We start from the raw sequence: 26,227 nt of genomic DNA, 5'->3' as shown, positions 1-26,227 counted from the left end.
TTAACTACCAGTTTGGTGCTTTACCACACTGACTTAGGCTTCTTACTGGGGAGGATAGCACCAGAATCAATTGTAGGATCAAGAAAGAGGAACCTATGAGCACCATGTCAGAGAGATCTCTTTTTATATCTACTCTGCTGCCAGCGTCAGCTGTAAAGGCATTTCTAAAGGTAAAGGAGGTACTATAAAACCCATTTGTTTCTCTGTAGTTGAGGCTGCCAGATAGCTCGGAAGTAAACAGGGTATTAATTAGATGGGATCTTTATTATAATGCTTAGCAAGCAGAGCAGACTTTATCATGTATAATCAAATAGCTTCACATTTAATAAAAGACTGTATCCTCTCAGGTAATGACATACCCTTCTCTTGTAAATTCTCAATTATTTTAATTAAGCCTCTTAATGGCTACTTGGTTAAAGATGATTTTAGTATAATTGGTACTGCTTGTTTAAACCCTTATCTCTGTTGTAACTTATTTCTTTTTAAACTGTCGCTTATTCAAGCTCTTTACTCTGAAGTAACACATTGTTCTTTTTGCCTAATAATCTAAATTGAAATTTGTGAGGGGATATTTATTCCATTATGTGGAAAAGAAAATATCCCTTTTCAAAGCAAGTATCCCTTTAGAAATTTTGACTGATTCCAAGAGGGCAAAAAAATTTGTAAATAAAAGAATTTCTTGAGTTAAGAAGTTGACCATTTTCTTAAAATCATCACTTTCATTCTAATGTGAAAAAATGTGTCATTTAGATGATGGTAATTTTTTAAGTTGGCAAATATTAAAATATTTATATACGTTTGCAGAAATGTTTCCTAAATTTACTGGAGTAGAACAGAATGATTCTTCTTCTAAAGAGAAAGTAAAGGTAAGTTAATTCTTCATTTTTACCTTAGAATTTTAAAATTATGTAGGTTATAGCTCACTGGTATAGTAGTAGCTTTCTTTAAAATTGTTCTTGATTTTATTTACATGAAGAGTTGTCACTCCTTTTAATTTGTCAACTAAATGTTCAAAGATTTCTTTGTAAAGAAGATTGAATAGTGAAATGATTTGGTTACATTTTTCTAACAAGATGTGACTTTTTTATGATTTACTCAAACAGGTAAGTAGAACAAATTATAGAAATTTCAGCTTAGTCTTGAGAGTCTAAATACAGAGAGAAGATCTTGGTGTCCCCATGTGCGTACCAATTACCAACTATTCATTTTTAGCACATCTATGTTTGATTAGTAGTTGACATGCTTTAAAAAGGATAAAAGTAATTTTATCTTTTACTACTAATCCTCATAAAATTTTTAATCCTTTGTACCCATCCCAAATATAGAATTACAGGTGTATACCTTTTATTAAATCATAAACTTACTTAACAACATCTAACTCTAGGTTAGGGGAAATACAACATAAATAATACTGTCTTGAAGTATCTCTTAGTTGTGAGAAGAGAGATAATCATACCGTTAAGAGATTGTATGATTAGTGCTATAATCATCTATATTCATACTATATTGAGAAAATAAAGGAGGAATATATATTTACTGCCTGAAGGAGGGAATGCTTAAAATGGGTTTTAAATTATAGGGAAAGGGAAGAAATGGTTAGTATATTGACATGCTGATTAGGGACTTACTTTTTTAAACAGAGGTAGTAGCAGTAAGAGAGAGGGTGGGGATGGGGGGTGGGGGAAGCACAGGAGGTGTGTTCAGGGAAATATGGTAGCAGAGGGTGTTTGTATGGGATTAGTTGGCTTTGGAGATATAATAGGGAGCGTTTTGCACACCTAGATAAAGTGTTAATATTTAATTTGTTAGGTAGGCGTGAGCTCTCACCGGTTTTTGAGTGGAAGGAAGATCCAGATGATCTGTCTGCCATAGGTATTAGTGGAATCAGAAAATTATGTCAAGTTATGAACAAACTTTGGAATAATTCTCAGTACATAGCACATAGAATGCTGTGTTTATGATCTGTTTGTGACCAAGTTTTTTTCAGTGTCACTCACTGAAGAACAAAATGCTCATTTAAGACAAAAGAGGAAATATATTTATAGGATCATGAATAAATGCACATATTTGTGTGTTTCAGAAAGTGGTGTTTTGCTGATTTAAATCTCAGCATTTGCCTTTAAGCTTTGGGCTTGGGTCTGTATTATTGTTGGGATAAACATTCCTATGCCCTTTGTTTTATTCAAACTAGCATAGGTATTCATACACTTGCCTTATCGGCTCACTCACTCTAACCCCTTTATTAGATGGAGAAGGAAGATTGTCTTATTCATCTCTGTACTATCTATAACTCAGAGCTTAGTAGACAAGGTACCTGGGCTTTGGTACTGTAACTTAGCTTGCCACTGAATAGATGTGAGATTTTAGGTTAAGTTACCTTCCTTATATCTAAGTCCTATTGTAAACTGTAAATGGGGATAATAATTATACCAAACTCATAGGATTAGTGTGAGAAATTAAGAACTATATAAAAGGCTTACCCTGGTGCCTTGCACATCTTAAGTGTTAACTAAATATCATCTATTATAATACACTTTCTCTTAATAAGTAGTTAACAAGAGTTTGGAATCAGAATTTGTTGATAGTCTATGGCTCAACCATCATGTTATTCTTTTTTTAAACACCCTTCCTTTTATATCTATAATTCACTAAGGAAAAGGGGGTAAAGAAAGTGGATTAGTCTCTAGATTTGGTATAAAAGCTCAGTTTTTATTTTCAGTAGATCACAGGGAAGCATTTGAAAATAAGCAACACTGTTTAATAACATGTATAAGTCTATGTGTACTAGCAACTAAGATCATAGACTTTGACTCTGCTTATAAGCTATATAATGGCCAAGTTATTTAATCGTTCTAAACCTTAGTTTTCTCATTTGTAAGATAGTGATATTTATACCTTATAAATTTGTGTGACTTAATTTAATATCATATTCAAAGACAGTATTAAATTATATTCTATCCTCTTGTGTTTCTGTTTTCTTAGTTATACTTCTTGTGTGGTTAAGCTCTGAAAGATAGTTTTGTTTAACTTTGTCTTAGCGGATACAATCATCTGTGCAATATACAGCCTCTGGGAAAACTAGTCTTGTTCATCAGACTACATGTTCAGGTGGAACACCACCAGATCCCTACCAGTTAGTATTTAATTATCAAGAATCAGAATGTTTACAGAGTGTGGAAAACATTTCACCTTTACAAATTCTGCCTCTTTCAGGTAAGAAATTAAGAAGTAAATGACTGTGATTGAACAACTGACTTCTAAATGAAAATGCCAAGATTATCTTAAATGTTATGTATCTGGAATACTGACAATCATAACTAGCAAATTCCAGGTTAGAAATAATCCCTGAAGCATATTGCTTTATACCCCAAGGTACTCATTACATTTGAATGAAAGAAAATTGTATGTGCAGTTCACACACAACTTACTTTCATACAGATTATATACATTGGCATGTGAGCCATGCATAAAAACCTGTCACTGCCATAGCTCATAGCAAGCTCTGAGCAGACTTGCGAAATGTTGCTCTAATTTCCATGATGTCTGTGTGGGTTGGAAAGGTAGATTAGAATAGGGAAAAGATAGAGATTCTATAGGTAGAGAAATGAAGTTATAAACATTAAAAACAGTTTACAGTTAAAGAAACTTGGGCTAGAAATACTTGCCTAGTGGTGGTTCCTATTTACTAAAAACATATTCTAAAACTGAAAATTTTTGTATTTTTAGGTTCATTTGACTTTATAAATGTCTTATCTGTTAGTCTTATCAGAAGTGAACGTATCACCTTTCTCAGCCTGGTCCTCCTGGGGATGTGTGGCACAGGAGCATACTTCTCTGATAATGATGAGCCCAGCTTATGGAGTGCCTGAACTTTGAGACACAAATGTGTTCAGGCCTAGACAGAAGCAGATGTGAATATTCCATATCCATGTCTCCTTCTGTCTAGACTGCTCCCTGGCCTTCCAATGGCAGGGGTTTCTCCAAAACAGAAGAAATTTCTAAGCTGTTTTACTGAAGCACAGATTAGGAGGAACACAAAAGTTTTGATCCTCCTTTATTGCTTCCAGTAAACGCTCCCTACTATTCTGTGTTTGAGTATTCCGTTTTGCATTTAACTAGAGTTATAGCTCTTGACTCTGGAGAAGGAGTGGAGATCAAGAGAAAAAATATCTGAGGCAACACTGGGGGGCATCCCAGGAAGAAGTATAAACAAAGATCCAAAGTATGAAATATTTATAGCCATTCTTTTCTGGAAAAATATTTTCAAGGTACTCAGGAGAATAACTGAAGATGTAGTTGTTCTAGGTCATAAATTACCTTAAATACCAGTGCTACATTTGGATCTTTTATTTTGCACACAGAAAGTAGCTTCAAACAAGAGCATAACAAAATCAGATTTTACATTAGGAAGAGATTGCTGCTTGCTGTATAAGGGATCGACTAAGATGAAGATGCTCTGATATAATTGGGACCAAGTAAGGAAGCTGGGTGCTATAGTCTAGGAAAGAAATTATGAGGACCAAAACTAAGGCAGTACGTACAGAAAGGATGTGGCTAAATTAGATATTTTTGTGGCAGAATTACTAAGCTTTATTAGAATAAGTGTCTTACCAGAGTATTATCCAACAGTTGGCTTGAAAATAAGAGACATTGTTCATTTTGGACATGTTTAAGATGCTGCAGAATATCTAATTGGAAATACATAACTAGAAATAGGTTTCTGGAACTAATAGGGTGTAACAAGAACTACAGTTAGGAATTACCAATATGTAGAAGCTACTTGAAGCCATGAGAATGAAGGAAAATGTACAGAGCAGGAGGAGAAAGGTCAAGGACAAAATTCTGGGTAACCAAACTCCCTCTCTGTAAAAGTAGAAAAAATTAATAAGTTAAAAGAAGAGGTAATCAAAGCTAAGAGGAAAAGGAAAAATGGTATAATAGAAGCCCAGGAGATACGTTTTTCGAAGGAAATCATCATCACGAGTATCATGTCCTACTATATACAAAGCCTTAAAGTACCATGAGGAATGAGGAGAGAAGATTAAAATTGGCAATGTGAGATTTTTTTGCTTTTACAAAAGCTTCTTTTATGGCTACTGTGATTGAGATGGAAGCAGATTCTTGTAAACTGAGAAGTAATGGAATCTGAATGTAAACCAGTCTTTCAAGAATTTTATTGAAGAGGATGGGAAGATAGCTGTGGCTTTAACAGGAAGATAGGTATTTTGTTTTTGTTTTTTTAAGACTGGGAGAGAGGTTGTTTTGTTTTGAATTTTGAAATCGGCGAGATTTGATCGAGTTTGGAGGTCAATCGCAAAGAACCAGAGTAGGGAAAAGTTGCTGTTTTCATTATAGTAAGTTCCTAGGACAATGATAGGGATAGCTTTGAAGAAGAATACAGACATTGAAAAATAATGGAAATAATGCAGTCAAGATGGTCTTTTGTTCCTATTTTAAGAAAACGTCCTATCTATGAAAAGTCAGGCTTTAAATATCTAAATCTTCATTCGGGTTCCGTTTCTTGTATTCCTTCAATTTCTGTTTATACGTGATTGTGAGTAATAATATTGTGTAGAGGGGAAGTTTGGATGATGCTGAATGGCTGTTCTACTGCACTTAAGCAGATTTTTCAGAACCAAAGTGGTTTGCATTTGCCAACTGTAGGTGGCACTATGCCCAAGGGAAACTGCAAATATATATAAGCTATAAAATGTATATAGAATTTTACTTTTCTGGAGTGTAATCTTGGTGGAAATAAATTAGAGTACATAAATTAGAGTTACATAGAGTACATAAATGTATGTTAGAGTACATAAATATTTAAGAAGTTGAAGTTTTAAGTGTTATCAGTTTTCTGCAAAACCTCTGCCATCATCTCCACATGAACTGGAAGATGTCTAATTTTTTTTCCTTAAAATAAGTTGAAGTTTTTAGTCATGAAGGATTACTAAACTTTATAATTTATCCTTCCAGAGCTCTTTAAAATATCTTCACTCAGTTGTATTAAGAAATTTTTTTAAAAAAAACTTATGCTGTCACATCAATGTGAATTAACATGGCAAATGAGAAGGTAAATCAAGGAGTTTGCCATCTAGTAGGAGAAGTAAACAACTGGTATATAAAGTAAAAATAGGGACTTCCCTGGTGGCGCAGTGGATAAGACTCTGCGCTCCCAATGCAGGAGGCCCGGGTTTGATCCCTGGTCAGGGAACTACATCCCACATGCATGCCGCAACTAAGAGTTCACATGCCACAACTAAGGAGCCCACCTGCCGCAACTAAGACACCAAATAAATGAATATGTCTGTGGATATGTGTGTATGTGTATATAACTTTTTTTAAATTAAAATAAAGTAAAAATAATGTGCCCTAAAAGAACCCAAAATGAAATTTAAGGAGATGAGGAAGGCAGAATTACCTGACCTCTTTGAAAGATGTGTATTGATGTATAGTAGGATCAAAAGGCATTTTGGATAGAGGGAACAACATGAATGAGTGTATTTAGGTGACCAGTAATTCAATGTAATTAAAGCTTTGCTTGAATAAATAGGAATACAGGGAAATAAATTTGGGAAGGTAGATCAGGATCAGATCATAAAGAACCTCAATACCTAGAGACTTTTGGACTTAATTATAATAGTATAGTCAGTGGGGAGCCAATGAAGATTTTTTGAACAGAGTGTGCTTCAGTGTAATTACTCTGCCAATATTGTGTAGGTCAGTTGGAGAGATGGGGAACAGAGACCAGAGAAGGAAAAGACCAACTGGGCTGTTGCAGTAGTACAAAAAAATTAAGTGATGGAAAGAAAGAAAAAGGTATAGTTGAAAGAAATCACAAGAGTGGAGTGAGCAGGTCTGCAAAAGATGAATATATGCTGGGTTTTAATAACAAAGGGGTGTATAAGCTTTGGTGGCTCAGAGGATAGTGGCTGGATACTGGTCCAGGTTGACAGACCTGGAACACAGATGAAGAACAGATGTCTGAGGAAAGATGAGTTTTGTAGTGTTTTGAGGTGCCAGAGGGCATCCATATGAAAATGTTTTTCAGAGAGTCGGTCCCTTGACACACTTCCCTTGGCTTCTGTGACACTCTTCTCTTGATCATCCCATCTCTGAACGTTCTTTACAGACACCTACTTTATCTGCCTACCTTTAATGTTGATAATACTCTGAGTTACATCCTTAAGCCTCTTTTTACTTTACTACAGGCTTTTCTAGCTGTATTCCAACGCATAGGCTTACTAAGCTAGGACCTCCCCCTCAGCTCTCATAGCAATAGGCTTGGAGAAGACCTCCCTTTACCCAGGTATGCCATACATTGATCATTTTCTACTTATTATGGCATGTAAAAGGTTGGAAGGCAGCAATCTATACATCCTTCCTGGATGATCTTCTTGGAGTCTATGACTTCTAGTCTCATTTTTACAACTCAAGCATCCAAGCCCCAGGCATGTTTATACAACTCTACTGAATACCTTAAACAGCACATAGGCATGTCAAATACAGCATGTCAAAACTGAATTTCCCCCTTTTAATTCCTACATTTAAATCTTTCCTCTTTAGTTCTTAATAATGGCACTGTCACCACTTACTAACTTAGAGTCAACAAACTGAGTCGTTTAGAATATACTTCTCTTGACATAATACTCTTTCTACTTCTTAAATAATATCTGATCCCAGGCAGAGAGGGGATGTAGTTCTGTACTTAGACTTTTTCTCCCTATTTTTCCATTCCCTGTTGAACTGAGAAAATAGGTGCATTGGGCCACATAGGAACACACAAATTTAAACTTTGTTCCTTCATTCATCCGTCCACTGACTGTTTTGTCTCACCCTCCTGTGCTCACTCCTATCCTTTAGTGTTCCTCCCTTCTTCAAGCCTCACATTCAACTAGTGTGATTTAGCCAGAGAATCAAAGGAATTGATGGGTGATAGAAGCTTAAATGTAAGTTCCTATAACTCTAAGTGGCCAGGATTTTATGAGCTTGAGCCAATTAACAAAAAGATAGCAACTCAAGTTTTCATTTTTCTCCTCTGTCCTTTTGCTACTAGTTAGGACCTATAGACAAGAGCTGGAGAGACCTGAAACAGAAATGACCTAATTAAATTTCATACACCAGGATGCTTTTGGTCACAAATGCAGAAAATTCAGCTCCAAACTGGCTTACACAAGGAATTTTGTTATCATACATACTGTAGTCCAGAAGTAGGTCAGTCATTTAGACATGTTTGACAAAGGCTCAAGCTCTATTTCTGAAATTATTTTCACCTGTAATAAATGAAATATTTGTATGAAAGCTTTACAGTCAACAGGATTGTGTGGTTTGTTCTCTTCACCTCAAACAACATTTTGCATTTCTTACTCCTATTCCCCACTGGGTAGTTTAGGTGTCTGGTATCTTCGTTCTTCAATTCTTTGTATTTTCTTTGTTCTCAATTTGGCTACCAGGAAGCATCTTTCCTTAGAAGCCCTACAGTGGCTTAAGGCCTCCTCTTTTCTAAATGATTCACTGGTGTGGGGGTAGGATTACCATAATTAGCTTGGCCAATGAAGACCCATCTCTGGAGCTGAGGTCAGTTTACAAGCTGAAAGACTGCTATACCATGGGGAAAGCTAAAATAGGTCTTGGTAGGTGAGCCACAATGTCAGCTATACTTTATGCTGACAAAAAAAAAAGAAGAAGAAGAAGAAGAAAAAGAGAAGAAATAAAGGAGGTAAAATTTCAAGTGAAAATGTTTATTTTACAGTATTACAATTCTCCAACTAAGAATACTCCAAAATTAAGCGTAAAAAAACTAGTTATTTTATTTTCATAGTTTCTGACCTGGCGGGGGGGGTGGGGGGTGGTGGAAATGTCAAATTCTGGAGAATCAAGATGAAATAACTTGACTATACTATTCTAAAAATGTGTGCATTAGATAATCCTGAACAACACTTGAATGGCCTAACTGTGATGCATCAGTCCGGTGATAATGACACAGTGGTATTAGAATCAGAATGTCAAGTTCCAGTGCAAAAGGTAAGAGTAAAGTTATTTTTTCTCACAAATATTGGGGGATTTAAAATTGAATATAGAAATGGCATGGAGGTATTTTAAGCCCTAATTTGAATGAATTTTGGATCTCTAAGCCTAATTTTTGCCTACTTTTAAAAAAAAAAGTTAACCTGTGAGCAACACTCTTTCCCACCCTCTACCTTCAGTCCCCATATTTGTGTTTAATTGTAAATTCTATAATGCTGGTATTTGCCAGCTATCCTGATTTTAAAACATGTTATAAAACTATCTTTTAGAATCTGTTGTAGGTGATTTCCTCATGGAGTCTTTGGTGCACTTAATCTCAAACCACACATTGATCAGTCTTTCAACAAATATTCTAGATGTTTGGGATACATTAGATACACCAGGTACTATTCTAGACATTTGAATCTAGTAACTGTCAGAAATGGACTATGAATGAGATATTCACATATCCCCTCTTTTTTCTCTCCCTCCCTTCCTTCCATTCTTTCCTTTCTTTTTTCCTTGTAAGTACTTCAGAGGACAAATCTTACTGCTTGGGCACACTTAGGAATATCTGACATTTCACCATGAGGAGCATATTGCTTTGGCCCTTGTTTTTTCTTATTCTTAGAAACTTTGACTTTCTTACATACTGCTCTGCTAATAGTTATTATCATCAAAGATGACCTATGTTTAATATGGGTGTTTTGTTATTGATAAGAACCATTTAAAAAGTACCTTTCCTGGGAATTCCCTGCTGGTCCAGTGGTTAGGACTCCTTGCTTTCATTGCCGAGGGCGTGGGTTCAATCCCCAGTCAGGGAACTAAGATCCTGCAAGCAGTGTGGCCAAGGGGGAAAATAAAAAAACAATAAATTTTTTTTAAAAAGTGCCTCTCCTGATATCCAGCATAAATTTTTTATTGTTATTGTTTTTTGTTTAAACATTGAAAGTGTCATCTGTCCCCTTTAGGATGCAAAGAATAAAGCAGCAGAGTTTCTCAAATATTTGGTTTACTGTGTACTAAAATCTTTGTTTCTCATTTAACAAAACTGTAATTTTGACTGACCCAAAATAAATTTTGAAAACAGTAAGAAAATTTTCAAAAGGGCAAAGAGATTACAGCAAAAATAAGCAGCAAAACATCAAGTATATGTCATACCATTGAAGTTTGTGTTAAAGGTAAAAGTGACATAAGTCTACTCTCTGTTGATTTCTAAAGTCTAGCATATAGTAAGAACTAGAATGTTGAAAGCTTGAGGAGGAATGGGATTATGTGGCTCGTTCTCTTCACAACAAACCGTTTCCATTCTTTTTTTTTTTTTTCTTGATTTTAAACTGTTTCCATCCTTGACATTATTTCCTACCGTTGCTCACTCACTATTAGCAGTGTTATTACCACTTACTGGAAAAAAAAAAGGCTACAGAATTTTGGTGCTAGAACAGATCTTTGAGAATTAGTCTTTATGAACAAACTGTGGCCCAGACAGTTCAAGCATCTTGCCCAAAGAAGAGCTGATACTAAAATAAAACATTTCAACAAGCTCCCAACCTCTGTTGTTTTACTCAGAGCTCTAGCTTTGCTGTTCGTCTCTTACTTACCTCTGCCTCAAGAAAAGGTATCCCTTCTTGCCAAGACTTCTCTATCTCTTTTCTTCATTTTCTTTCATTTAACAGATTTTTGTGGAGCTCTCCTGCCATCTCTATAGTCTCTATTATTCCTTTTGTCTCATTTCTCCACTACCTGTTTACATTTTAAACCAGGCTTTCTCAACTATAGCACTATTGACATTTTGGGCTGGATAAGTTTTTGTTGGGAGTAGGCCTGTACGTTGTAGGAGGCTTAACAGGAACCCTAACCTCTATCTACTAGATGCTAGCAACACCCTTTCCCCTACCACTACGTGACAACAAAAAACTTTGCTGACATTGCCATAGGTCTTCCCTGGGCAAAGGAGAATCACCCCAGTTGTGAAGCAGTACCTTAATTTTACCTAGAATCCAGCTGTTCCCCATTCCTGTAATTTGTCCTATCAGAGGAACCAATGATGTCTAAAATTGCTGCATCCCTCCCAAAGTCTTGATAGGGTAAGGAGTCCAGGGTCTTCTACTACTTCTCTCTCTGGTTGAACATCCACTGTGGTGATTTCAGTTACAGTCTCTCTGCAGATGACTCAAATATATAGTTCTAGACCTGACATCCTGTGAGTTTTAATCATTTTTGATTTCTCAGTCCCCTACAGCCAAGGAATTGCTAAATTCTCTGGGTTTTACTTTCAACATGTTTCCTTTTCCACTTCTGCCTCAGAGACCAGACCTCATTGCTTTCAGTCTGAGCTCTTTGTAATATTTGTAACTGGTCAGACTAACTTGAAACCTTCCTTGTTCTAATCCATTCTGCTTTTAACATTCTTACACTGTTCCTCCTGATGTATTGCTCTGATCACATTACTAATATGTATGAAACCTTCAGTAGTTTCTAACTTTGACTCCAGAGTGAAGATTAAACACCTTTACCTTATGACTCCAGTCTAGCCTTTCAGTCTTAACTATATATGCCTTGTAATTCACTGAAATTGAACTCTTCATTTCTCCCCGGATATATCTAGTAATATCTTTAATTATGATTTTCTTTCTTCAGTGAGGAATGCTTTCCATCCTCATCTCTGCCTGTCAAAAGTCTTCTTATTCTTCTCTGTGATGTCTGAAAAACTGTACTGTACTCCAAACCCAATTATGAACTTTCTTGTTTTAGGATCTGCCAAAATTTTATTGCAATTAGATAGACATTTCCGGGATCAAGCCAGAGACCAGGGTTTCATCCTCCCTTTATTTCCTATTAAGTATACTACCAGGTGTTACCTGTTCTGTTTCAAATCTCTATCTGAAGGCAAGATTCTTTAACTAACTCAGTAGAAAAATGAAGTCTGGAACTAGTATTTAGCCCATTCCATGGGTAAGAACGAAAACAGGTTTTATTGGCAGCATACAGGAAAGACTTCATAAACACAACTGGGTGACCTATGGTGAAGGTCTTGTGTGTACAGTAGGGGTGAGATTACTTCAGGATGGAAATTAAAAAGGCTTATGGAAAAGTCTTGTCATAAATTTTCTTTTGCTTTACCTGGGACCCTGGACAAATTTCTCCCTAATATTTCATGGAAATAATATGAAAAGAGGAATCAAGCATAATTATTAAGGAGACATTTATCAAAAAAAATTTAAACAGAGGATGTTCAGGTATTGCATTGTCGTCTTTCCTAACCCCAGATAAGTAGGCTAACTCTTTTTTTTAAATTGAGGTATAACTGATATATAATATTATTAGTTTCAGGTATACAACTTAATATATTGAGAAATGATCACCACAGGAAGTCTATTCTCTCCCTCTCCCAACATAGTTAAAATTTTTTTTCTTGTGATGAGAACTTCTAAGATCTACTCTAAGCACATTTCAAATGTACAATGGAGTATTATTGACTATAGTCACCATGCTGTACATTGCATCCCCAGGACTGACTTATTTTACAGCTAGAAGGTTGTACCTTTTGACCTTCTTCACTCATTATGCCCACTCCCCACTCCCCCTCCTCTGGCAGCCATCACTTTGTTCTCTGTATCTATAAATTTGGGGGGTTTTGGGGGGAGTGGTGTTTCTTGGGGTTTTTTTAGATTCCACATATAAGTGAGATCATATGGTATTTGTCTTTCTCTGTCTACTTATTTCACTTAGCATAATAAATGCCCTCAAGTTCCATCCACGATTTCCTTGGTTTTTTGTGGCTGAATAATATTCCATCATGTATATATGCCACATTTCCTTTTTCTGTTTATCCATTGATGGACACGTGGTGTTACTTCCAGATCTTGGCTATTATGAATAATGCTGCAATGAACGTGGGAGTGCAGATATTCTTCAAGATCCTGATTTCATTTCCTTTGGCTATATACTCAGAAGTAGGATTTGCTGCATAATACGGTAGTTCTACTTTTTTTTTTTTTCTTGGGTATCTCTATGCTGTTTTCCATAATGGCCATACCAATTTAAATCCCCACCAACACTGTACAAGGATTTCCTTTTCTCCGTGTCCTCACCAACAGTTGATAATTGCCATTCTTATAGGTGTGAGGGTGATATCTCATTGTGGTTTTCATTTGCACTTCCCTTATAATTAATATTCCCTTATGATTAGTGATGCTGAGTACCTTTTCATGGACTTGTTGCCCATCTGTTTGTTCTCTTTGGAAAAATGCCTATTCAGGTCCTCTGCCCATTTTTTTTCAGTTTGTTTGTTTTCCTGCTGTTGAGTTTTCTAAGTTCTTTATATATATCTCTTATCAGACATATGATTTTCAAATATTTCCTGCCATTCAGTAGGTTGCCTTTTCATTTTGTTGTTGGTTGCCTTTGCTAAGCAGAAGGTTTTTTAGTTTGGTGTAGTTCCACTTGTTCATTTTTGCTTTTGTTGCCTTTGCTTTTGGTGTCAGATCCAAAAATTATCACCAAGATGGATGTCAAGGAGCTTACCACCTATGTTTTCTTCTAGGAGTTATAGTTATGGTTTTAGGTCTTATATTCAAGTCTTTAATCCGTTTTGAGTTGATTTTTACATATGGTATGCGATAATAGTCTAGTTTAATTCTTTTGCATGTGGCTGGTCAGTTTTCCCAATACCATTTGTTAAAGACACTGTCCATTACCCATTTTACATCCTTCACTCCTTTTTGTTTGTTTGTTTTTGTAGGTCATTTTCCTTTATTTTAAATGTAACAGAAAGTTAAATTTTCCAATGAAATAACAATGAGGCTACTGGCTCTCTCCCACAAGACTCTGAGGCCAAGCCAAATTATATGAAGGCTAGCCTATCCACACTATTTTCCTTCACTGCTCTTTTAATTTCCTCTTTCCCCATCTTCTTCTGCAGCAGAACACGTGCCCAAGTATGAAATGAGTCCTTCACTCCTTTATTGTAAATTAATTGACCATAAGTGCATTTGTTTATTTCTGGGCTCTCTATTCACTTCCATTGTGCTATGTGTCTGTTTTTATGCCAGTACCATACTGTTTTGATTACTGTAAGTTTGTAATATAGCTTGAAATCAGAGAGCATGATACCTCCAGCTCTGTTGTTCTTTCTTGGAATTGCTTTGACTAGTTAGGGTCTTTTGTGGTTCCATACATATTCTAGGATTGTTTGTTCTATTTCTGTGAAAAATGTCATTAGAATTCTGATAGGGATTGCATTGAATCTGTAGATTGCTTTGGGTAATATGGATGTTTTAACAATAGTAATTCTTTCAGTACATGAACATGGAATATCTTTCCATTTCTCTGTATCTTCTTCCATTACTTTCATCACTGTTATAGTTTTCAGTGTACAGGTCTTTCACCTTGGTTAAGTTTATTCCTAGGTATTTTATTCTTTTTGATGCAATTGTAAATGTGATTTTTTCCTTAATTTGTCTTTCTGATAGTTTGTTAGTGTATAGAATCACAGTGGATTTTTGCATATTGATTTTGTATCCCGCAACTTTACTGAATTTCTATATTCTAATGTTTTTGATGGAGTCTTTAGGGATTTCTATATATAATATCATGTCATCTGCAAATAGTGACAGTTTTACTTCTTTCTGATTTGAGTGCTTTTATTTCTTTATCTTGCCTGATTGCTCTGGCTGGGACTTCCAGTACTATGTTGACTAGAAATGGTGAGAGTGAGCATCCTTGTCTTATTCCTGATCTCAGAGGAAGAGCTTTCAGCCTTTCATCACTGAGTATGATATGAGATGTGGGCTTGTCATATATAGCCTTTATATGCTAGGATATAGTCCCTCTATACCTACTTTGCTGAGAGTTTTTATCATAAATGGCTGTTGAATTCTGTCAAATGCTTTTTCTGCATCTATTAAGATCATATTTTTATCCTTCATTTTGTTAATGTGGTGTATCATGTTGTTTGACTTGCAGGTGTTAAACTATCCTTGCATCCCTGGAATAAAACCTACTTGATCATAGTGTATCATCCTTTTACTGTATTGTTGAATTTGGTTTGCTAATATGTTGTTGGGGATTCTTGCACCTGTGTTCATCAAGGATATTAGTGTGTAATTTTCTTTTCTTGTGATGTCCTTATCTCATTTTGGTATCAGGGTAATGCTGGCCTAGTTAAGTTTGGAAATGTTCCCTCCTCTTCTATATTTTGGAAGAGTTTGAGAAGGATTGGTATTAGTTCTTCTTTAAATGTTTGGTAGAATTTACCAGTGAAGCCATCTGGTCCTAGACTTTTTGGAAATTTTTTGATTACTGATTCAGTCTCCTTACTAGTAATTGATTTGTCCACATTTTCAATTTCTCCATGACTCACTTTTGGTAAGTTGTATGTTTTTAGTAATTTATCAGTTTCTTCTAGGTTGTCCAGTTTGTTGCCATATAATTGTTCATAGTAGTCTCTTACAATCCTTTATATTTCTGTTGTATCAGTTGTAATATCTCCTCTTTCATTTCTTTCTTTTTTTTTTTTTTTTGCTTTTTTTCTTAGATTGATTGATTGATTTTGGCTGAGTTGGGTCTTCATTGCTTGCAGGCTTTCTCTAGTAGCAGTGAGCGGGGGCTACTCTTCGTTGCAGTGCGTGGGCTTCTTATTGTGGTGGCTTCTCTTGTTGCGGAGCATGGGCTCTAGGCACACAGGCTTCAGTAGTTGTGGCACGCAGGCTCAGTAGTTGCGGCTTGTGGGCTCTAGAGCACAGGCTCAGTAGTTGTGGTGCACCGGCTTAGTTGTTCCATGGCATGTGGGATCTTCCTGGACCAGGGCTCAAACCCATGTCCCCTGCATTGGCAGGTGGATTCTTAACCACTGCGCCACCAGGGAAGTCCCTTCTCTTTCATTTCTGATATTGATTTGAGTCCTCTTTTTTTTTTCTTGGTGAGTCTAGCTGAAGATTTGTCTGTTTTGCTTATCTTTTCAGAACACCAGTTCTTATTTTCATTGATCTTTTCTGTGGTCTTTTTATAGTCTTTATTTCATTTATTTCTACTCTGATCTTTATTGTTTCCTTCCTTCTTCTAATTCTGGGCTTCATTTGTTCTTCTTCTAGTTCCTTGAGGTGTAAATTAGGTTTACGTGAGATAGTTCTTGTTTTTTGATGTAGGCATTTATCACTATGAACTTCCCTCTTAGGACTGCTTTTGCTGTATCCCATACCTTTTGGTATGTTGTATTTCCATTTTCATTTGTCTCAAGGTATTTTTTTTAACTTCTTTTGATTTCTTCTTTGACTCATTGGTTGTTCAGCAGCATGTTGTTTAATCTCCATATTTATGAACTTACCAGTTTTCTTCTTGTAATTGATTTCTAGTTTCATATCATTGTGGTAAGGAAAGACACTTGATATGATTTCAGTCTTCTTAAATTTATAAGACTTGTTTTGTGGTATAACATTAACTATCCTGGAGAATACGACAACTATTAGAAGGGCCATCTAGACATGTAATATCCAGTGTCCAGTATGGTAGCCACTAGCCACATATAGTTATTGAGCCCTTGAAATGTCTAGTGCAACTGAGAAACTTAGTTTTAGAACTTACAATTAACTTAAATTTAAAAACTTATACTCAGTTCAATTATTGGAGAGCGTAAGGATGTTTGGAACAGTTTGATTATACATATCTACTTTTTCAACTGTAAGTTTTATGAAGTCTAATTACAGATCAATGATTTCTAATCAAAGTTAAGCATTTGAATTGAGATGTGCTATAAATGTAAAACACCAATTTAGAAGACATTACAAAAATATAGGGAATTCCCTGGTGGTCCAGTGGTTAGGACTCCAGGCTTTCACTGTCAAGGGCCTGGGTTCAATCCCTGGGCGGGGAACTAAGATCCCACAAGCCGCACAGCATGGCCATAAGTAAGTAAGTAAATAAATAAATAAAATTATCTTCAGTCTTTTATATTGACTGCATGTTGAAATAATAATGCTTTGGGTATATTTGGTGAAATAAAATATATTATTAAAAGTTTTAGTTTAAAAAAATTGTGGTACTAGAAGATTTTAAACTATATATATTTCTATTGGGCAGCACTGATCTAGACCTTGGCATATCACAGTTAAGAACAGTGATCACAATCAGTTAATTTTTTTCTTCATACCGAAGAAAGGAAAACATAGCTATGTCAGAGGGTTCTCAACAAACACTGTGCTGTTCTTCTGGCATCGTCTTACTTTCCCTCTGATTAATCACTTGTATATTTGCTTTATTTTTCTCATAAGATCATAAATGTCTTTTTTTTTTTTAAGTTTTGTAACTTAATTTTTTTTATTGAGGTGTGGTTGATTTACAGTGTTAATTACTCCACACAGCAAAGTGATTTGGTTATACATATATATATATATATTTTTAATTCTTTTCCATTATGGTTTATCATAGGATATTGAATATAGTTCTCTGTGCTATACAGTAGGACCTTGTTGTTCATAAATATCTTGATTACAGTGACATGGGGATTTTTATATTCTTAACAGATTGTCATACCCTTAACATACATGTTTCATATTAAATTGAAGTAATTGTCAAGCATGCTATTTTAATTTGATCTTAGATGAATAGTTGAATTTAGTTAATCTGTTATCCTATTTTTTCTATTTTAGTAACCTTTAACTTAAGTTTAGTAAAGTTATGAAGCCTTTGGAATCTTTATTTTTGATCTATTACTATATCAAAAAATATTGCTTTTCTTCCAAAATTTAGTTGACATCTGTAGACATATACTGAATCAAATATTTGTTTTAGGATATAAAGATCAAGAATGCAGATTCTTGGAAAAGTTTAGGCAAACCAGTCAAAACATCAGGGGTAGTGAAATCATCAGATGAGCTCTTCAACCAATTTAGAAAAGCAGCGATAGAAAAGGAAGTGAGAGCTCGAACACAGGAACTAATACAGAAACATCTGGAACAGAATACAAAGGAACCAAAAGTATTTCAAGGAAATCAAAGGTCTGTAATTTACTGGATTAATGGAGGCTTTGAGAGATACAGACATGTATTTAAAATAAATTTCGTTTTTGTAAGTGGCTATAATTCAGCTATTTAGTAGACCACAAAGCAAATTATATTTAGAAAAAGTAAATTTTTATTGATTTTTTAAAAATTGGTAAGTAGTAGTATCTATTTTGAAGGGGATACAAATAATCAAGTGATTGAAGAAGCTATTAAAGATACCAATATTGCTAAATTATAAAGACATCATTATTTTCCAGAAATGTCTTAATATTTCCATTCTATGTGTAAGAAGATGATGGTAAACCTTGGTCATAGTTTTCTAAAACCTTCTCTTCATTAACATAGATTACCCGATGTAAAATTTGACATCAAAAATACTAAAAATAATGTCATAACATACAAAAAAGGGTACCTAGAACATTGCTTTATATTTGTCATTTAACAACGTATCTTCATAATAAAAACTTTTAAGGAGCTTGAAACCTACTTTGAACTTCACTGTTTCTTTAAGGGACCATGGCTTCACTCTAGAATCTTTTCCAAATAAAATGCAAAACAAGTGTCTTGGAGAAGAGCAGAAAGAACATCAGCAGTCACTGGAAGCTCAAGATGGAGGCAAACTCTGGCTTCTCAAAGACCGTAATTTAGCAAGGGAGAAAGAGCAAGAGCGGAGGAGAAGAGAAGCAGTAAGTGAATTTTAGTTTATTAAATCTAACGAACAAAGGAAAGATTTAACAGAGCAGTGTCTTTACATGTTCAAAGATGTATTCTGGGTGGTTCTTCAGTGACAGTTACCTCTTTGGTGAGGATCAGGTTCTAAAATCAGAGAGTAAAATTAAAATTTCATAGTCAAAAGACACAAGCATAGTGTAATAATAGAGTATCAATCCTGGAGGCTACTAGACTTTGAGTTCAAATCCTGGTTCTTCCATTAACTAGATGTTGGAGCCTGGGCTATTTATTTAACCTCCCTGTGCCTCAATTTCCTTATTTGTAAAGTATGGATAATAAAGGTAAAAGGTGAAATGAATTTACGTATATTAAGCACATCTGAAAATGCCTGGCACAGAGGTAAAATCACTTACTGTTATTACTGTTGAAAAATCCATAAACTGCCTATGAATTGTGGCTAAAAGATATGCCATGTGTCCCTAGTCAGTGTTTATTTAGTTGAACACTAGATGAAGAAGTTATATGTCAATTATATCTTAACAAAACTGGAAACCAAAAAAAAAAAAAAAAAAAAAAGACTTGTGTTTAAGGAGTCCTTAATATTTAAAAACTGATGTTTTAAAAAGTAGAATTAATTCCTTTTTTTATTGAGGTGGATTATTCTTTTATCTGTGGACTATTTAGAAGTGTGTTATTTAGTTTCCAAATATTTGGAAATTTTCTGGCTAGTGAAAATAATAGAAAATTAGTGATTTCTAATTGAACTCCATTGTGGTCAGAGAACATACAATGTCTTGAATTCTTCTGAATTCACTAAGACTTGTTTTATGGCCCAGATTATGATCTACCTTGGTAAATGTTCTGTGTGCACTTGAGAAGAATGTGTATTCTGCTGCTGCTGGGTAGAGTATTTATTAAACAGGCCAAGTTGGTTGGTAATGTTTTTCAAGTCTACTAAATTCTTGCTGATTTTCTGCCTGTTTGCACTATCAAATACTGAGAAAGGGCATTGGCACCTACAATGGTATAATTATAGGTTTGTCTTTTTACCCTTGTAATTCTATCAATTTTATTTCATGTTATTTTGAAACTGTTATTAGGTGCATAGACATTTAGAATTGTTACGTCCTCATGATTAATTGACCCCCTTTTCATTACAAAATGATCTTTTTTACTCCTGGTAATATTATTTCCTGTGAAATATGACCACTTCACCTTTTTTATGACTAGTGTTGGCATGGTGCAAAAATTTTTTCCATCCTTTTACTTTTAACTTATCTGTGCTTTAAATTTATTTTCTTACAGGCAATATGTAGTGTAGTCTTGACATAAAAAAAAAATCCAATCTCTGTCTTTTATAGGAGTGTTTAACCAATTACCTTCAATATGATTATTGATATGGTTACGTTTGAGTCCATCATCTTGCTTTTTTTTTTTTTTTTTTTTTGCGGTACGCGGGCCTCTCACTGTTGTGCCCTCTCCCGTTGTGGATCACAGGCTCCGGACACGCAGGCTCAGAGGCCATGGCTCATGGTCCCAGCTGCTCTGCGGCATGTGGGATCTCCCCGGACCGGGGCATGAACCCATGTCCCCTGCACCGGCAGGCGGACTCTCAACCACTGCGCCACCAAGGAAGCCCCATCTTGCTATTTTTTGATGTGTGTCCTCTGTTCTTGTTATTTTTTTTCCCTGCATTCTTTTAGATTAATCGTATTTTTTATGATTCCATTTTATTTCCTTTATTGGCTTATTATCAATAACTCTTTGTTTTGTTACTTTAGTGGTTGCTTTAGCGTTTACAATATATACTTTAGCTTGTCACAGTCTTCTCTTAAGTTATATCACACCACTTCACATTTAGTGTAATAGCCTTGCAATAGTGTACTTCCATTCGCCCCCTCCTAGCCATTAGACCATTGTCTAAGCAGTCAAATTGTCTCTAAAAGTTTTAAATGACATTTTTAAAAAAACCCTTGTATTTACCTACATAGTTACCATTTCTAGTGCTCTTTATTGATTTGTCTAGATCCAGATTTCCAAATGGTATAATTTTCCTTTTCCCTAAAAGGACTTCCTTCTAACATTTCTTGTGGTGTGGGTCAGCTGGTGATGAAATCTTTCAGCTGTTGTGTACATGAAAATATCTTTATTTGGCCTTTGTTTTTCATTAATAGACTTTATTTTTAAAGTGTTTTAGATTCACGGCAAAATTGAAAGTATAAAGAGTTCCCACATATTCTCCCCTTTGCCCCACCAATTCACAACCTCCCCCACCATTAACATCCCGCTTTAGTGCAGTACATTTGCTACACGATCTGTGAACCAACATTGCCACACCATTATCAATCTTATTTTATCAAGGAAAGTCCATAGTTCACATCAGGGTTCACTCCTTGTGTTGTGCTTCTTATGGGTTTTGACAAATGTATAATGACATACACCAACCATTATGGTACCATCAGAATACTCTCCCTTTCCTGAAAGTCTGCTGTGCTCCTCCTGTTCACCCCTCCCTCCTGAACCCCTGCCAACCACTGATCTTTTTACTACCATAGTTTAGCCGCTTCCAGCATGTTGTATAATTGGAATCATACAGTATATATACCTTTTTCAGATTGGCTTCTTTAACTTAGTTATATGCATTTAAGTTTCCTCTATGTCTTTGTAGGTTGCTAGCTCATATCTTTTTAGTGCTGAGTAATATCCCATTGTATAAATGTACCACAGTTTATCCATTGACAGACATCTTGGTTGCTTCCAAGTTAATCACTGGGTTTTCATTAATTGTTTCCTTCGTGTGTCTTGTGCTTTGTTGAACTTACTGGAGCGATGTGTTTATAGTTTTGATCAAGCTTGGAAAAATTTGGGGCATTATTTCTTCATATTTTTTCTGTTTCCCCCTTTTCTCCTTTTTTTATATTTGTTTATGGCTGTGTTGGGTCTTCGTTTCTGTGCGAGGGCTTTCTCTAGTTGTGGCAAGCGGGGGCCACTCTTCATCGTGGTGTGAGGGCCTCTCACTATCGCAGCCTCTCTTATTGCGGAGCACAGGCTCCAGACGCTCAGGCTCAGTAATTGTGGCTCACGGGCCCAGTTGCTCCACAGCATGTGGGATCTTCCCAGACCAGGGCTCGAACCCGTGTCCCTTGCATTGGCAGGCAGATTCTCAACCACTGCACCATCAGGGAAGCCCCTCCTTTTTATCCTTTTAGTGACTCCAATTTCTTTTGTATTAGGCCACTTGAAGTTGTCCCATCTCAGACATTATAGTTGTCATATCTAGAAGGTGATTTGGGTCTTTTTAATGTTTTTAGTATCTCTATTAAACTTTTGAACAAATGGAATACAGTTATCATAACTGTTTAATGGGTTCTCTGCTAATTCTGACATTTATGTCACTTCCAGGTTGGTTTCGATTGATTGATTGATCTCCTTTACAGATATTGTTTTTCTGCTTCTTTGCTTACCTGGTAACCATTGATGCCAGATGTAAATTTTACCTTATTGGGTGCTGGATATTTTTGTAATCCTGGAAAACTCATGTGAATTCATAGGACATACAGAAACATTAGTTCCAGAAGAAAAAATCCACTGGCTTTGGCTGTGATATTGATTATGATACAAGTAAATTTCCTAGGAAATAATATAAAAAAGTTTTGTCAGCCTCTTATCTATAGTATGAAGGCAGAAACAAATTGCATTTAGCAGTGTTGTAACATATGGTGGAGTTTACTTTAGAGCAATATGGTCTTATAGAACTTTCTACAATTATAGGAATGTGCTTTATACAATCAAATATAATAGCTGCTAGTCACATATGGCATTGAGTACTTGAAATGTGGCTAATGCAACTAAGGAACTAAATTTTTAATTTAATTTTAATTAATTTAAACAGCAAAGTTTTTACATTGTTTTATTTTTTTGTTTGTTTTTTAGGAGTTCTTTATTAAAGTTTAATTAGTACTTTAATAGAAGTATTTCTCTAGTGACCTAGGAATTTTTCCTTTTGGTACTCACAAGGGCCTGACTTCAGTCACCCACAAGTGACATCTCAGCAACCTACCTGCCACCTAACAACCCAACTAGGTAACCTGATATAACTTCTAAACCCCAAGCATTTTTCTGGAACCCACTGAAATGTGACTAAAAATGCCACCTCTAGCAGCTTGACATTTGAAAACCTGACTTTGGAGCTACCTACTATCATTCTTGACAACCCAAACTCTTAATGCTGCTGCTACTTGACAGATCCGTATTGTAAACAGCTGCAAAAACTTGACATCTAGCATAAGCTCCCTACCAGAGCTTATTGCCAGTTCCTTTGACCCAATTTTTTATCTTAAATTTGAATGGCTGAAGTGTATATTAGGACCACTGAAAAAAGGAATATCCAGGTTATGGTGTCAGCTGCAGAGAGCCTTAATATTTAAATCATGGTATCTAAGGTTAATTGGTATAGGCAATAACCAGTTAGATATCAATAAGTATTCCACTAGTTCAGATTTAGTCAAGATGGAAGAGAATCTAAAATAAAGTACTTTTATTTATTCATTCTTTTAAAGTTAGTTTATTTTTTTAATTAATTCATTTATGCATTTTTGGCTGTGCTGGGTCTTCGTTGCGGCACTGGGTCTTTGTTGCGGCACACGGGCTCTTTGTTGCGGCATGTGGGCTCAGTAGTTGCAGCTCGCAGTCTTAGTTGCAGTATGTGGGATCTTAGTTCCCTGACCAGGGATCGGACCTGGGCCCCCTGCATTGGGAACATAGAGTCTTAACCACTGACCACCAGGGAGCTCCCAAAGTACTTTTACTTTTTATTTAAAAATTTTTTTTTATTGGAGTACAATTGCTTTACCATGTTGTTAGTTTCTGCTGTACAATGAAGTGAATGAGCTATATGTATACCTATATCCCCTCCCTCTTGGACCTCCCTCCCATCCCACCCCCCCATCCCACCCATCTAGGAAGTCACAGAGCACCGAGCTGAGCTTCCTGTGCTTTTATAGCAGGTTCCCACTAGCTATCTATTTTACGCATGGTAGTGTATATATGTCAATCCTAATCTCCCAGTTAGTACCCCCTCCCCCCCCCCCTCCGCCCCATGTCCACAAATCCAGTCGCTGTGTCTGTGTCTCTATTCCTGTCCTCAAGTAGGTTCATCTGTACCATTTTTCTAGATTCCACATATATGCATTAATAGACAATATTTGTTTTTCTCTTTCTGGCTTACTTCACTCTGTATGACAGTCTCTAGGTCCGTCCACATCTCTACAAATGATCCAATTTCATTCTTTTTTACAGCTGACCAATATTCCATTGTATATATGTACCACATCTTCTTTATCCATTAATCTGTCGTTGGACATTTAGGTTGCTTCCATGTCCTGGCTATTGTAAATAGTGCTGCAATGAACATTGAGGTACATGTGTCAAAACCTTTTGAATTATGGTTTTCTCAGGGTATATGCCCAGTAGTGGGATTGATGTGTCATATGGTAGTTCTATTTTTGGTTTTTTAAGGAAACTCCATACTGTTCTCCACAGTGACTGTATCAATTTACTTTCCTATCAACAGTGTAAGAGGGTTCCCTTTTCTCCACACCCTCTCCAGCATTTATTGTTTGTAGATCTTTTGATGATGGCCATTCTGACTGGCGTGAGGTGATACCTCATTGTAGTTTTGATTTGCATTTCTCTAATAATTAGTGACGTTGAGCATCCTTTCATGTGCCCCTTGGCCATCTGTATGTCCTCCTTGGAGAGTTATCTATTTAGGTTTTCTGCCCATTTTTTGATTGGGTTGTTTGTTTTTTTGATATTGAGGTCCATGAGCTGTTTCTGTATTTTGGAGATTAATCCTTTGTCTGTTGTTTCATTTGCAAATATTTTCTCCCATTCTGAGTGTTGTCTTTTCATCTTGTTTATGGTTTCCTTTGCTGTGCAAAAGCTTTTAAGTTTAATTAGGTCCCATTTGTTTATTTTTGTTTTTTTATTTTCATTACTCTAGGAGGTTGGTCAAAAAAGATCTTGCTGTGGTTTATGTCAAAGAGTGTTCTTCCTGTGTTTTCCTCTAAGAGTTTTATAGTGTCCGGTCTTACATTTAGGTCTTTAATCCATTTGGAGTTTATTTTTGTGTATGGTGTTAGGGAGTGTTCTAATTTCATTCTTTTACATGTAGCTGTCCAGTTTTCCCAGCACCACTTATTGAAGAGGCTGTCTTTTCTCCATTGTATGTTCTTGCCTGCTTTGTCATAAATTCGGTGACCATATGTACATGGGTTTATCTCTGCTTTCTATCCTGTACCATTGATCTATATTTCTGTTTTTGTGCCAGTACCATATTATCTTGATTACTGTAGCTTTGTAGTACAGTCTGATCCTCCAAACTCCTGAGGGTCCCTCCAGGCGTGGGAACCCCTCCCCTCTCCCAGCCACCCCTCAGGAGCGCCAGTCCCATCCAGTCTCCACTCCTCCCCACTCGCTCCCCTCCACGTCCTACCCAGTCACTCAGGGGTTCTTCCCATCCCCTTGGGTGTCAAGGTCCCCCACCAGTGTCTGGTATGTGCCCTAGTTGTGGGGAGACGTGAACTCCGTGTCTTCCTACTCTGCCATCTTGACTCCAAATTGCCCAAAGTACTTTTAAACAAAACAAGTTTCATTACATATTTTTGGAATTTTGCAGTATGTTTGGATACTTCTAGGAGTATCAGTGATATTTAAACTAGGACAGTGTATCCAACTCTCATTGGAGGGTTAAAATAGAACTTTTAAGGAACTATTTGGGCTAGATATTTGGTATCCTAAGAGCTGGCATTAGGAAAATAGCCTGGGCTAAGATCTAAGAATTTACCCTTTTGTGTCTAAGGCATGTTTAAAGAAATTTTCATAGTTTTTAAGAGTCACACATAGCTTCTTAATATCCTTTTGGTAGCTAAGTCATAATTCCAAGTCTTCTTCCACATAGCCAGAGAACACCGATTCCCATCCAGGAAGTCAACCAACTGGTTGCAAACTGGTGCTTTTACCTACTACTCTGGGCTGCTACTCTTCACTGATTTAAAAAAACAAAACAAAACATGTTTTGAACTTTCCTAGTTGGTATCATTTCAGATGTGGCAAATACTATCTAACTTGTATCACAAGGACTTTTAGAGAAGGCTTCAGAGTATAGTAAGAAACATTTGTTTCTTTTGTCTTAATTAGCTTTTCCTATACTTTAGCTTATTTTATTTAGCTTTTTAGCATTTAATAAACAACATTGTACTGAGTGTTATACATGCAATCTGGTTGCTCTTCATAAATATCTGTATATAAAATAAACTTGGTTAGATCATTTGCCTTAGGTTACACAGTAATTGGCAAAATCATGGAAAGCCCTTGGCTTTAAACATAGTATAGTTCTCTCACATAGGTAAGATACTAGTTCATTCAGAAAATAATTTTATGTGTCTAGCACTGTGTTGGCTGGAGAGATACATGAAACCACGTAATCTCAGTTCATGTTTATATATTAACACTGAGAACTTTATTGGAGAGATAGGTTAAACTTGTTC

The 26,227-nt window shown here is 35.9% G+C and overlaps 1 protein-coding gene and 1 long non-coding RNA gene across 3 annotated transcripts in view; one reads left to right on the top strand and one right to left on the bottom strand.

Annotated features, from left to right (window-relative positions):
- LOC132597651 (uncharacterized) overlaps positions 1 to 26,227 on the bottom strand; it is a 73,176-nt gene that overhangs the window by 30,684 nt on the left and 16,265 nt on the right. Inside the window, exon 2 of the long non-coding RNA XR_009564757.1 lies at positions 9,742 to 9,835. This is a non-coding gene — a long non-coding RNA (uncharacterized lncRNA). The remainder of the gene's footprint in view (positions 1 to 9,741; positions 9,836 to 26,227) is intronic.
- BRDT (bromodomain testis associated) overlaps positions 1 to 26,227 on the top strand; it is a 48,447-nt gene that overhangs the window by 21,916 nt on the left and 304 nt on the right. The window contains exons 12-16 of one of the 2 annotated variants that reach the window (XM_030869330.2): positions 805 to 860; positions 3,039 to 3,213; positions 8,921 to 9,021; positions 17,794 to 17,999; positions 18,517 to 18,691. In XM_030869330.2, the coding sequence (XP_030725190.1) occupies positions 805 to 860; positions 3,039 to 3,213; positions 8,921 to 9,021; positions 17,794 to 17,999; positions 18,517 to 18,691 (713 nt within the window). Of the gene's footprint in view, positions 1 to 804; positions 867 to 3,038; positions 3,214 to 8,920; positions 9,022 to 17,793; positions 18,000 to 18,516; positions 18,692 to 26,227 lie in introns of both variants that reach the window. The other variant, XM_060302856.2, reaches the window with a different exon arrangement.

This window comes from Globicephala melas, chromosome 1 (genome assembly GCF_963455315.2).
Source record: "Globicephala melas chromosome 1, mGloMel1.2, whole genome shotgun sequence".
Taxonomy (NCBI): domain Eukaryota; kingdom Metazoa; phylum Chordata; class Mammalia; order Artiodactyla; family Delphinidae; genus Globicephala; species Globicephala melas.
The sequence above is the reverse complement of the archived record's forward strand: the minus strand, read 5'-3'. Positions and strand labels throughout refer to the sequence as shown.